The sequence below is a fragment of the Anser brachyrhynchus genome, assembly GCF_964034855.1.
Source record: "Anser brachyrhynchus genome assembly, chromosome: 3".
In the NCBI taxonomy this organism is placed as follows: Eukaryota; Metazoa; Chordata; class Aves; order Anseriformes; family Anatidae; genus Anser; species Anser brachyrhynchus.
The window spans coordinates 11,470,834-11,484,441 of NC_137696.1; the positions used below are offsets into that span (position 1 = coordinate 11,470,834).

Genomic DNA, 13,608 nt, shown 5'->3' on the forward strand with positions numbered 1-13,608 from the left:
CTTGTTTATTTTCCTAAACAGCTGAAAGACAGAGAGCTTTTCTTTTTTGCTCCCTCCTGTGCAACAGGCACCACCATCACCAATGGGAGGGAGAAACAAAACAGCGATTACAGACACGTGTGTGCTCTGGGAACAGACAAGATGCCTTGGTTTGACATACTGCTCGGAGTTGTTCTCTCTGCATTTCCCCAATTCAGTGACCCAGAAGAGGCCAATCTCCTGGTCCTCAGCACTCAGCCGAGCAAGGACAGCTCTGAGACACCCTGGTGCCACCTCTGGCAGGATGCCGGTGGCTCTTGGGTGGCTGTGGGCACTGTGGTGAGCTCCATGTGCGCGGTAGATGTGTTCCTCCCACTGGCATTTCTGCTGGATCACTGCAGCACCTTTGAGCACTTTCCCACCTCTTCACCTCCCACCCCTGCGGGCTCCTGCTCTGTCTCCACCACCTAGCCCAGCCAGCGCAGCAGGAGGGCCAGGGCTGCTCTTCTGTGGTGCTGGCAGGGCTCGCGTGCTTTGGCAAAGTGCTCCCAACCCTTCTTTTCTGCAACTGGCTTGGAGAGCTGGTGGATCAGTCAGAGGTATGGCCTCTGCTCCTCTCGGGAGAAAGGGGAGGCTGTCGTATTAGCTTTTGGGTGGAGATGGGCCACCTTCTGGTTGCAGTAAGTTTTGTATTATAGTGATGCCACCTTAAAACCCTGAATTCCCCCAAAGCACATAAGTACAGGCATTTACTCAGTCTTTTCAGATGGGAGAACTGCCAGCCTCCTTCTAGGTAAGGAAGACACAGCATTATCCAAAGGTATGACCTTAACCTGTTTTAGGTAAGCAGATGCAAACTTATTTAAATGCTCTTAAATCAAATGGGAAGAGGTGTAGCCCAAACTGCTGTAAACTGTTCTTAAATGGAAATCATATCAACCTTTTGAACTGCCATGGGCCCTGAGTAGGAGCACACAATTGAAAGGGTTTATTGTCCCTTCCAGTGGTGTTGCCCACCAGCTACCTGAAGACATCCCACACCTCAGCTGCTGGCCATCAGTTGGCAGTGACTGCCCTGCGGCTCACCTGTGGATGGAGTGTGTGTGCTCCCTGACCTGCTTCAGTGCAATGCAGCTAGAGTTCCTTAAAGCAGCATCACTAGCAAATTGCGTTAAGACAGCTAACTGCATGGGAGCAGAGGAGGATCACTCGTAGAAGCATTTCTGCTCACCAGGAGATCCTCTTCAGGAAGGAGGGAGTAACCATCTGTGGTAATTGGCAGCGTATTTAATTGCATCCTCTTTGAGGTTTGCAAAGAGGATATGTGCCTAAGGCTTGTGGGTTAAACAGCTGGTTTACACCAACCCCTCGTACTTCTCAGGAGAAAAGCAACCATGCTCAGCTATCACCGTCCTGCTGATAGCCTTTTGCCTTCAGTCTTGGGCTTCAACCAATAAACTGCTTAAAGCATACGTATAACCAGCTGATGTGTAAGATGAGATGGTGAAGGCTTCTGCATAGCCAGAGCCTTGGTGGGATGGCACACAAACTGTGGTGAAAAAGTTAAGGCCACAAACTAAATAATACCCAGCCCAAGGAAACCTTCTGATGTTTCCCTCTGCTCTGCCTAGACTGCCTGAGGCAGATGGGTCTCCAGCAACAGTTCTGCGAGTGTGAAAAGTGACAGCAGCAAAGCTTCTGCCCTGCAGACCCTTTGGGCTGCTCTCTGGACCTGGGCAATGCGTACCACATAATCTTATGGCACTGCGGAAGCTTGGGCAAGGCTCAACAGCAGCAGCTGTCCTGAGGGCCTTGCGGTGCTGTCCGGGCCCCACTGGGTTCTCAGAAGTGGCTCGAAGTGCTGCCCTCAGATGCTGCCAGGTGTCTGCCCTCTGGCCTGAGATTGCCACACCTGGCGGTTTGGAGCCTCGCTGGCTAGTGACTACCTAAAGATGCTGCTTGGCATTAGTCCTAAATATGTTCCTTCAGAGCTGAAAGCTCTTTGTGAGCGTAATCTGCCAGTCCAAACAGAAGAAGATCTCTATTTGGTCTGAAGAGCAGAACTTGGCATAGTTTCCAGGGGAAAATGCCAAGTACACAAGGCTGCTTGCTCTCCCCAAAACAGTCATGACTGTTCCTTAACTCTGCTAAGGCACATCTGGCTGTCATCTCAGCACATCTGTATCCTGTGATTTACAGTTTTCTCTCGATGTTTTATGTGGTTTTATGCTGTGACAAGGCTCTGGAAAGAACAAAAGTGCATCATGCTGCCTCTCAAAGAGTCAGCTCTCTGGGAACCTTCCTAGGGATCTAGCAAAGTTATTTGGGACCTCCTCTGCGAGAGCTTGTCTTTCAGAAGAATAACATCCACAGTGAGTCGTCTTCCTTCTGTTTCCTCCTGCAGACAGATTAGTTAAAACCTGCTCCACCCACACACTGGTTTATCACTGGGAGAGAAGAGGGAATTCTCCACTGTCTTACGCTGCACAGGAATGGAAATGTTTCACAAGCTGTCAGGTAGCACATTGGGTCTACTACACTAGTAAGGAATTTCCTAAATGATTTTGTGTTCGAGTGGGAAATTTGTTCCCAAATGACAGAGGCTTCCCAGATAGATATTCCTGGTCTTCTTTTTCAGCATGGTCTTCTTTTTCACCCACACCTCTGTATTTCCAGCAGCTCTGCAGTGGAACAGAAGGGTGAGGGTGACCAATGATTTTGTGGTGACTCTCAGGGTAATGTTTTCAAGTAGTTACAGACTTCAAAAGGGTGCAGATGTAAAAGGAATACCTTGGGAGTACGCTCATAGTACTCCTGGATGTCATCGAGAATGACTTTCACCCCAAACCTCCTCTCCCCCCAAAGCTGGATGATTACTATTACATGGTATCGACCAAGAGCAAACAATGAGACAGGCACAATCTTTCATAAATTGTGGTGATTTATTTTAGTGTTTGATAGAGCTATAGGTTTCAGGGTATTTAAGGCTGTGCACCATAGGATAAAACCTGCCCTGCCAGTGGAAAGGGAGTGTTTCCTACCTGGAAAAACAAAACAAAACAAAACCAACAAACCAAGCAGAACGTGACTTCCACAGTTACATCCTAGGACATCTGTTAACTCACTGTATTTACTGTCTGGATGGGAACCAGATCTGGCTTACCCAGAGCCAATGGGGGCAGCAGCATTTCCAAAGTTGTGTGTCTGGGCACAATCGATAAATCTTTAGGAGCAGCGTTAAAAACTGACAACATTATGCACTGACGAGTGCATAATGGGAGGCCAACCCCAAAGTGTGGCCCCATTAATGAGTGTTTAGTAACTAGTCAAGATGAATGAGGCTGATGTGTTATTTCTGAATCTGAGTGCATCTAGCCATAGCAACTGTTGGTTAATACTTAGACCATAGGAACAGTCTTCTTGTACATTCCTCTGATCTAAAGGTGGATCTCCAGCCAAAAAGCGTTTCGCTGTCGGGCAGGGCAATATGTGGTGCACAGTGGCCCTGTCGGGTGTGGGCTCTGGACATTCAGGGTGCAGGAGGGTCGCCCTGCAGCCTTCTGGGCTCCGCGAGCAACTTGTGAGCACCACTGGGAGCCATGGAACTGCTGAGACAGGCCAGGCCACCACCAGAAAGTGTTCTCCATGCTGCTGCCTGCAGCCTAAGTTCTTGTCAGAAGCATTCTAACTTGAAATGATGAAACATTTGAAATATTTTTGGAGGGTTTCTGTTCTGTCATTGCATCAGTCTCCTTTGATTTAATTCAGCATGTTCACACTGAAGACAGTGCTGCCCATTCCTTTGTGCTCTCTCCTCCAGTCGATTGCAGCCGTTGCTTGTTTATGTCTGCAGCTCACTCATCGGGATGCCGGGGCTGGGTGCCCTGGAGGTCCCTCGCAGTGACTCCAGTTTCGGGGACGCTGGGCTGAACCGGGGCGCTGCCAGAGGTTCGCTGTGCGCCCGCAGACAGCCGTGTCACGCAGCCTCGGTGCCCTTCCTGAGGAGCAGGGATGATGGCGTTTCCTCAAATGTGTGCGATCCTCCGGTCCGAGCGCGGCCACCGGGCGCTTGCTGCGGCGGTGCGGGAAGGAGAGGAGGGAGGGCGGGTCGGAGCCGGCTCCACAGGTTGAGCGGAGCACCGAGGGGGCCGTCCCGTCCCCCTCCCCGCCGCGGTGCTCGGCCGGGACCCGCCGCACCACGGGCCGGGGCTGCCGCGGGGCCAGGCCGGTGCACCCCGGCGGGAGTTCGGGGGGCTCCGGGCCGCTCGGGGCTGTCGCCGAGCCGCAGCGGGTGATGGGCGAAGGGTGAGGACGCGACGCCGGGGGTCAGCCGCGGGCAACGTGGCACCCATGACCCGGCGCACCGGGAGCCGCGGCGGGGGGCGGCGGGCCCAGCTCCCACCCCTGCCCGCCCAGGAAACCGCCCCGAGCGGCGGAGGGGGCCGGGCGATACCGCGCCGCGCTGCTCCCGTGCCTCGCCATCCCTCCCGTCACGCCGGGCCGCGCCCGCTGCCCGTGCCGCGCAGGGGCGGGCGGCGGCGGGGGGCGGGCAGGGGCGGTGCTGCGGCGCCCGGCTCGGCGCGGCGCGGCGCGGCGCTGGGGAGCGGAGCGGAGCGGAGCGGGTTGGCCGCGATGGGCACCTCGGCGGCGGAGCGGCGGCGGCGGCGGCGCGGGGAGCTGCTGCGGGGGCAGCTGGGCGCCCTGGCCGCCCTGGCTCTGCTCCTGGCCGGCTGCGCGGCCGGCCGCGGTGGTGAGTAGCGGCGGGGCCGGGGGCTGCCTCCGGGGAGCGGCCGGGCCTCGCCGCCGCCTCCTCGTTCTCCTCCTCCTCCTCTTCCTCCTTCTTCTCCTCTTCCTCTTCCTCCTCCTGCCGCGGCCCCTCGGCTGCCCCGGAAGCGGCGGCGGCGGGTGGCGCCTGGGGGCGTTTGGCGAGACCGCGAGGGGTTCCCCGGGGGCTGGCGGAGGAGGGGGGTGGACACAGCACTTCCCGGCAGCGGGGCCGGGGCCGGGGCGCGCTCGGTGCCCGCGGTGCCGCCGGGACGCGGAGTCCCGCGGTGCGGGCGGCACGAGGCGGCGGGTCCCGGTTCCGGTCCTGGTGCGAGTCCTGCCCCGCCGGCCTCGCGGTCGCGGAGCAGCCCTCACGCCAGGCTCGTTTCCCCGCGGCGGAGCAGCGCGTCCCTCTCCGCGGCTCGAATTTGCTTTTTAAATAAACAGACGCGTCTTAAAGGTTGTCCAGCGTGCTGCGAGGAGTGCTGTGCTGATGTTTAGGAAAGAGCGCAAACGCTATCTGGGACCCGAGCACGGTGTTTTATGGAGCGAAACAATGCCTGGATGGGTTTCTAAATTTTTGGGCTTTAATGCCTTCAATTAATCAGATTTTTCTCTTTGGTTTTTATGTGTGTGTTCTGAAAGTTATCCGTGTTTTTCTCAAAGGTGGTGGTTGGTTGCTTCTGCAAGTGAGGTCAGGAAAGGTAAATGTCAGCTCGTCGTGAGCAAACAGCAGTGTATGTGTGCGCTGAGGTACACTTTTGCCGGCACACATGCAATGTACACCGGCGTGTGATGCGCATGCCAGCCCTGCGAAGGCTGCCGGTGGCAGCGTGCCTGCCTGATATGCTCCGCGCGAAGGCCAGGAGTCAGCTGCAGTCCAGCCGCCCACTGCTTGCCTGCACGGTGTGATGCACTTTTAGGTGGTGCAGCAATGCAAAATTCAGACCTGCTCTAAACTGGGCACAGGGAGCGCTCATCTTTCTGAAGGGTGGTGTGAATTCCCATCCTCTGCTTTGCTCTTCTTGAGCATGGTATTCCTGCTGATGTGAAAGGGAGCTCTGTCCATTGAGTGAACGCGGCAGAGAATGTAGAGATCCATACTGCAGATAAATTTTTTCACCACTTTACTAAAATTGCCCAAAGCGTTCTCCAGCAGGCACTGCTAGCCCTTGTCAGGGCTCTCTCTGTTTTGATTCAGTTCATGAGAGCATCTCACGTTGTCTGTGACCGGAGCTAGCTCAGAATAAATCGTAGATGAAAGGTAACATTTGGTGCAATCGATGTGGCCCCCCGTGTGCTGGTGGCTGCATAGAACCAAAAGGGCAGTGAGAGGAATGGTCGCGCAGGTGGAAGTTTTGAACAGCACCCTCTGGGTCTGCTGCCTTGTCACCGGGACCTAGGTTGAGGTCGCTGGGCTCTATAGGAGCGGTGGTCACAGCCTGCAGCCTGCATGCTCTAGAGCTTGTGTCATGCTGGGGGGTGGAAAGATGCATTTTAATTTAGCGATTTGAAATTCTCTCCTCTAAAACAATGTGATTTAGGAGGGAATGCAAACTTTTGTCTGGAGTTCAATGCCTTTGTGTCACATCGCATCACCCTTCCTATCCCTGAAGCTGGATTGCAGGGAGCAGCAGGCTCAGCCTCTGCTCCTGGGGCAGTGCTCAGCAGATTGAGGACATGGTCTTCAGAGTCTGATGGTGCCGTGAAGCTGGTCGTGGGATTCGCTGGGGTGTGGTGAGGCACGAGCGGTCCTGTGAAAGTTTTGCGTCCAGGTGCCAGCCAGCTCAGCAACCCCGCATTTGAATCACCTTTTAGATGATATATTCTTGCTTTTAATGCTTCTGTTTTTCTTGGTTGGTCTCCTTCCCCTTGGTTGCCATCTCTGTGCCAGCTGAGGCAGCCACAGCCTGGATCCAGAGGAGTGCAGCTTTTGAAGTCACGGGTAACCCGTGTTTGCTGAGGGCTGTGAGGTGCCGAGCCCTTCTCCAAAGGCAGACATGCCTGCGTCTGCCTGCAAGGAGTAGGCTGAGGCTCTTCCTGCGGAGGCAGGTAACTGCAGTGTCTGGTGGGTGTGCTGTCGGGAGCAGGTGGCTCTGGAGGACAGAGCACAAGCTCTGGGTTTCTTTTCTGGTGGCTCTGCTGCTTCTCTATGTGACTTGGTCTCGCTGGGTCTTGTTTGGCCAGGTCTCTAAAATGAAGCCTGCTTTTTAAGCTGCTTTGAGATCTCCTGGTGCTAAACGACGTGTAATAGCAAAGTGCTGTAATGTTGTAATGTTTATATGAAGGTCATTCCAGAGGCCTTTATGTTCTACAAGGCTCGGGCATTCCAAAAACGTATAAAGTGCAAATTAAGAAGAAATCCAAGTTCACAAAGTTCATCGTAGCAGTAAAAGTACAGCTGGATTGCCTCTTTCTCTCTTCCAGGCACAGTGTAACTCTGTGGTTGTGCTTTGGCTTCAAGGAAGTCACACTGGTAAGTCAGAGGTGTAACTGAGAGTAAATCCAGCTCTACAGACCCAAAACGCAGTAGCCAACCACTGGAATGCCTTATGCTTTTCAGTCTGCTAAATGGGACTAGAGCTGAAGGCAAATTCTAAAAACCATCTCATTAACTTGAACAGTATAAGTGGCTTCCAAAACTCTACCCAACTCTGCCATCCTTGCAGAAAGAGCCAAGAGCCAGTATGAGTTTTTTTTTCTGTTTTTTTTCCCCACATACATCAGTCTGACTCTTAAGATGTCACTTGTAAAGAGAGGTGTGAGTGGAGAGGATCTTCCATTTTGTAAGACCATCTTTCAAACTGCAATGATTCAAGTTTTTCAAGGGAAGCTTCTGAGTCAGGCCTTTTGCCAGGTTGCTCTCACAGGCAGGATAAGCAACAGGGGCAACAGTCAGTGGGATTTTTTTCTTCTTTCTGTCCATGCTTGTTTTTGGCAGGATGGTAAGGAAAAGATGGGTCTGATTCTGCAGCCCTTACTCATGGGGATAGGCATATCCAAGCAAACGGAATTGCCTGCGTGATTCAAGCATGGAAGATTTGGGTTGCTTTTAAGTCTTGTTCTAACTTGACAGGAGTGAAGCACTCACAACGGTGAGGCAAGGCCTGCTGGGTGCGTTTTGACTAGCCCTGGGACTTATTCCGAATCCAGAGCTCAGACTGTTCTCCCAGGATGGCAGTTGCTCAGTCTTTGTGGGCTATGAGCAGCTGTGAGTATCCATGTCACAACAGCAGGCTTACAGCCAGCCTCTGTGCGATCCTGTGCACTGTGGGGAAGGTGGGGAGCAAATGCCCTGGTGCGTCCTCATTCCATCTCTGCACTGGTTGGAGAAGCTCGTAGGACAGGGATGAGCCACGTAGGCTGTTCCCTTCTGACTGCTTTGTCACGGGCCCTGCCTCACAGGGCTTTTCCTTGCAGATCTCTTTACTGCCAAAATAGCATTGAAGACCCTTGGTGTGACAGATCCTGGTCCTTTAGCTGGGAGTTAAGTGAAAACTCCCAGATTTCATTTGAATGTTTAGGTTTGCTCAAACCAAGAAACCCAAACCAAACTTTAGAGGTCATGCAATGAAAGCACAAGAGCAGTTGTTTTCCTCACATCTTCAGTGATGCGGGAACTGCATGAGAGTAATCCTAGCCCAGATGTAATGCTGTAATCGCTGGACCCCTGGATATGGGAATTTACCCTCATAAACTAGGGAGAGGTGTCAGGCCAGAGCATGGTATTTGACCTCTTTGGCAGGGAGCTTGTTTGGCTTCGCAGGAAATGACTTGTTCATTTTTTTAGTTCTTATTCGCGGTCTCACACCAGCGGCAGGCAGAGCAAAGTCTCCTATGTGGCCAGCTGGCAACTCGGGGGCTGGCAGGGCAGGTGTGTGTTGGGAGCGCCTGGGGGGATGTGTCGGAAGGTGGGCTCAGCCCTCAGCCCGTGCCTGTGGCACTGGCACAGTGGGGCTCGTATGCTGGACTGAGCCTTAGTCTTGTTTCGGGGTCTCCACAAAGTGCCCTGAAAATGTCCAAATCTCCATACCTGCCAGCTTTTGGAGCCTCTTGGTGAAACTGCTGCGGAAGCATGGGGATGCGTGCTGGGCTGGACACCTTGCCAGAGCTGTGTTTGAAGTAAACACACCGCACTGCCTACAATCGCGGGATCATGGTTCTCGGGATGTGGATGCAGGATGCTTGGGAATGGGTGGTTCCTTGGCTTCAGTGGGGCATGAAGGCAAATGGTTGCTGGCCTCCCCAGCAGTTCGTAATGGAGTGAATGCAAGGCTGCGAGGCCAGGAACAGCAGAATGCCTCAGCAGCTGTTATTTCCTCAGTGCCTGTGAAGGAAGGTCGGCTGCTTGCTCCTTGTCTGCCCGTGCTGATCTAACTGCAAATGCTCAGTCCTGCCGTGTGCTGCTGGTGGCTGCTCCTTCCCTCGGAGCCTTCTTTTACGTGGCGTCTGTCATTTCTGTGTCCCTTGTCTGAGTCTTTTCAGCAAGATAACCCAGCAGAAAAATAGCCCAGGATAAATAAAGGAGGTCTGATGCCAAATCAGCACACTGAAATGACACGGTGAGGATTTAACAATTCAGGGCTGAACGAGAGTCCTTGGGTGGTGCCCAAGGTCAGGGTGGCCTGGCATATGGTAAGGTTGCCTGTTATGCTATTTTTCTCTAAGCCCTGTTTCAGGAGATCCCTCCTGCAGCTAATCTTAAATGGTCCTTAATGTGGAGAAGGTTGCCTGGTCGCACTGACCGTTTTTGGTCACACTGTCAGAAGGAAGGACTCAGTTGGACCTGTCGAATATATACAGGAGGTACTCATGGCTGTAGCCTCCTGGGAGCGAGGGAGGGAAAAAATCTGCCCTGGGATGGGAGAACGTTGTTGAGATCAGCCACCAGCCCTGCAGCTGGGGAACGTGCCTTGCCCCTCAAGGTGGCCCTGCTTCCAAGGGCATTTTTCTCTGGTTTGTCTCTGTCCTTCTTTCTTTAAATTGATGCCAACTGCACAGTAGCAAGAGAAATAATCCCTGCCCCCTCCCCCCGCGTTTTAAATTTTTTTACTTTGCTTTTTTTTTCCCCATTTCTCTGACTTTGGAGTGAAATAAGTTATCCATTCTAGCTTTCCAGTCTACAAGAAGCATAGCAAATGTAGTTTTCATAGAGGCTTCTTTTTTTAAAGAAAAGAGCCAGATCTCATTAAACCTGTCACGGAAAACTTTGGAGTGTTTTTTTTTTTTTTTTTTTTTTCAAATGGAAACCACATGGGGTTCATGGAGCAATAAGCCTGAGGGACACATCTGGTTACTTCTATTACTTAGAAGCCAGTGCAACTCCTTCAGCCAGTTTCTGCAGAAATGTAGGTTTCTTCCACAGGCACAATGAGTGTCTGCTGAGCTGCCTTTGGAACCTGCATCTTGCTGCCACAGGGCTATGTTTTGCTATCTGTTGTAAGGCACACCACAACAGTGTTGTGTTTTTTTGTTTTTGTTTTGTTTTGTTTTGTTTTTTACAGCTGGCAAAAAGACAGTTGTTACAGTGCTGCACTTTTGGAGGAAAAAAAACCACTTTGCTCTTTTCCTCCATGCCCTTCTCTAGAAGAATCTTTAAGCATCAGATTTTAAAAAGCACTGGGGATTTTCAAAAGCTTTGTTCTGCTCTAGGTCTTACCTTTAATATCACCAAGAGTCAAGTCAGAGCAGTGCCCAGGAGCCTCCGGTAACCTCATCCTAATTTTTTTCCACTACTGTGGCTTTATGGGAAGAGGCAGTGGGTGTGCCCTAGTGTGGGCAGGATGTTTATAATCCTGCTGCTTTATTCATCATGTCCTGTAGACACGCTTTGGGAAAAATAAGGTTTCTCAATGAGTAAATCCTTGTGGCTGGTCTGCACCAAAGTGGAATTACTCACAGCATCAAAGGGAACTCCTCTGAAATTGAAAGCAGTAAGTGTGTGTAATTTGCAGTTCATGAATGGATTCCTAAAGGGATTAAGGTGTCTTGCCTCCACCATTCTATGGGATTGTTGCTGGACTGTTAGACTCCTCTGGCTTTCAACAGCTTGTCCTTGTGTTATTTACTGCCAAGGGCATCCTGAGTAGGGTTTTTGCAGTTAGCTACTTGAAACCTCTGAGGTGCAGTTCCATCTCCCTTTACTTATCTCCCAGCAAAGTTTACATTATCTTTCCTTGCCTTGTCTTCCACAGATGGTTACGACTCTACAGCAGTAGGAAGAGTGTCTTTTCAGGCTAGGCTTAGATTTGATTTTTCCGGCTTGGAAACTGATAGCAGTGAAGCTGCCTTGATATGGGCGTGGCCATGGAATCAGACCGCCAGACTGTACTCGTGTTTTTGCAGCTTGTGGAGGCTTCCATTGCTTTGGCAATGGAGCCAGCTAGATCAAAGGAGCATCTGTACCTCCATGAGACATTAGGTGTATGCAGTGAATGTGTTCATACTAAGCATGGCTGGATTTCAGCATAACGCTCACATTTAAAAATGAAATGGGTACAATCTCCAGATGTTAAGCTTTTCTTTGGAAGCAGGCTGAGAAGACTGGAAATGAGGGTGTTTCTTTGTGTTTAATTGTCTCGGTGGGTAAGGAAGGACAAGGGGGGAAAGTGAGCAGAACGGGCCACTGCATCCAGCACAAAGGGCTGATGAATAGAAGCCCCCGCCAACTGGAGACAACCTCAGGCTGGATTAAAAGCTGCAGCTTGATGTGGACTGAAGATGTTTAAGTGGAATTTTTTTGCGCAGTATCTCTGAGACTGGGAGCTCTACACAGGGGCTCCAGGGAGGAGTCCTGGGTCCTGTTCTTCTGTAAAAAGGGGGGCGTTGAAGAGGAGTCCAGATGTGGTGTCCAGGGAGAAGGCTGTGTGGGACAGTACTTGCTGGGTCTTGGGTTGCCTTATATGGACTTTTTTGGCTAACGGGGACTATTAAAAAGGTGGGATTGAATGTCATCTGCCTACAGGCCTTGCCTGTGGGAAGCAGCTGGTCCCCAAGTCCTGCTCGGGACCTGAAAACTGCCTGCAGGCCCAGAGAGAGGGGATAAGGAGCATGTCTTGAGTCTTGCATGCTGCCCCACACCATCCTCTCGCTCAGCTTTGTAGGCTGCCTTTGGCAGCGCCGGGTCACGGGTGCTGTGTTGGTGGATGTGAGTTTGTGTATAGAGAAGGGCATATACCTTACACAGAGGAAAAACGCTCATATGCACAAGGGAGTGTCAGGACTCATTTGGAGGCGCAGATTTAGTTGTTTTGAAACATTCCTTTGCTGAGCTGTGAACTGAACAGCTGTGCTAAGTGGCTGAGATTCACAGTCTGGTCTGACCTTTCTATACCTCCAGTAGTGTGTGCAGTACTTTGGATAACAGCCATGTTTGTGTGTCCATAGGCAGTTAGGCCCTGATCCAGGAGGCAAGTGCTTAACTTGCAGCATGCAAAGTAATGTGGTTGACTTGAAGCAGGCTCATGTGTATGTAAGGTTAACCAGATCCTTGCTCACTTGATCTGTTCCTTGGTCCACAGCCTTTTCTCAGGAATAAGGCAAGTAAGTGTAGCCTCAAATTATAAAGCGGGGAAACTGAGAGGCAAGAGGAGTTACCAGAGTACTCCCAGCAGAGGAATGACACAAGCCCCGATGGAGTGCAGATCTGCAGATTTATGCCTCATCCACAGCGCATTGACACATCCTTACAAATCAGCTGCTAGAAGTCTCTTGTGGCCCCATGGTGGCTGAGGAAGAAGCACGCAGCCAGAATGCTCTGTGTAAACGTAGTATATCTTATCTATTACGATGGTGGAAGAGGGGAAGGACGTGTGTTTGGATGGTGCTGAGCATGCTCTTCTAAAGAAACTGTGGGATGCCAAGCCTTGTCCTCAGTGTTCGCTCCTGCAGCAGGCATCACCTATTAAACAAAAACTGCAAACAAATTTTAATAGCTCAATTGTGAAAGAGCCTGCTAAAAAACAGGAAATCGTCTTTTTGATATGCAAGCCAAAAACATGCTAACTGAACTACAAACAACCAAAAGGTCTGCTATTAAAATAATTCTCTTTCAGAGATGGACTCGGCAGCTTTTTTTCCCTAAGATGGCCAGAACATCCTGCAACATAAAGCAGGGGGAAAAATGAGCCTTACATGGACATTCCTTTCTCCTCTGAGAAGATCTGCCCTCCAGTTCTTAGTGCACCTCATTGCAGTAGTCAGTTTTTATTTCACCAGCTCACAGAATGGGACAGAAAGGAACTTTTTAAAATGAGCACTGAATGCACCAACAGAGCACAACAGTTTATTTTTAGCGACAGAAGAAGGCCATTCCAATTGACAGTGCACAAAGTGAAGTGTGTACTAAAAGGCTCATGGCATTTGATTTCTATTGTTAAAGAAGAGTAGGTGTGTATGATGTGCAACTCCACAGGGTGGTGGCAAACAGGATTGCTAAATGCTTTTGTGCTCGGTAAATACCAGGCCGTGCAGGAGCTGGTGAGGATTCTGGCTACAATCCCGCTTGACATGTATGCTCTGCTCCCTTCTCGGATATTGAGGTGCTGTGCTCAGTACAGAGGACGCTGTGGAGCCTTGCCAAACTGCACAGTTGGGAGAGATCAGTGGTGGGGTGGCATAAAGTCTTCCCACGTAGTGTGCTGGACAGCTGGTTGGACTGGTCACTTGATGTAGCCAACATATGGTACCATGGTTACGGTTTTTCAGCTGAACATGCATTGTGTCTCAGGTCTGGTTGGGCAGAGGCCATCCTGCCACAGTCTGTGTACTGGCTTCTACTGGGGTTATCACAAACCCTGTTACGAAAAATGAGCTAAAAAGACCCTTATCTCAAAGGGCTTCCAGCCCAAGGAAATGTTATATACA

At 51.3% G+C, this 13,608-nt stretch overlaps 1 protein-coding gene across 11 annotated transcripts in view; it reads left to right on the forward strand.

The window, feature by feature from the left end:
* RIN2 (Ras and Rab interactor 2) overlaps positions 1 to 13,608 on the forward strand; it is a 344,774-nt gene that overhangs the window by 55,868 nt on the left and 275,298 nt on the right. For 7 of the 11 annotated variants that reach the window (XM_080584960.1, XM_080584959.1, XM_080584978.1 and 4 more), the window contains exon 1: positions 4,526 to 4,729. The exons of 1 other annotated variant lie outside the window; for it this stretch is intronic. Coding sequence is in view for 5 of the 10 variants with exons in the window: in XM_080584959.1 (XP_080441085.1) it covers positions 4,612 to 4,729 (118 nt within the window). In the remaining 5 variants the exon portion in view is untranslated. Of the gene's footprint in view, positions 1 to 4,522; positions 4,730 to 13,608 lie in introns of those variants that run through there. 3 more of the 11 variants (XR_013948440.1, XM_080584979.1, XM_080584962.1) reach the window with 3 other exon arrangements.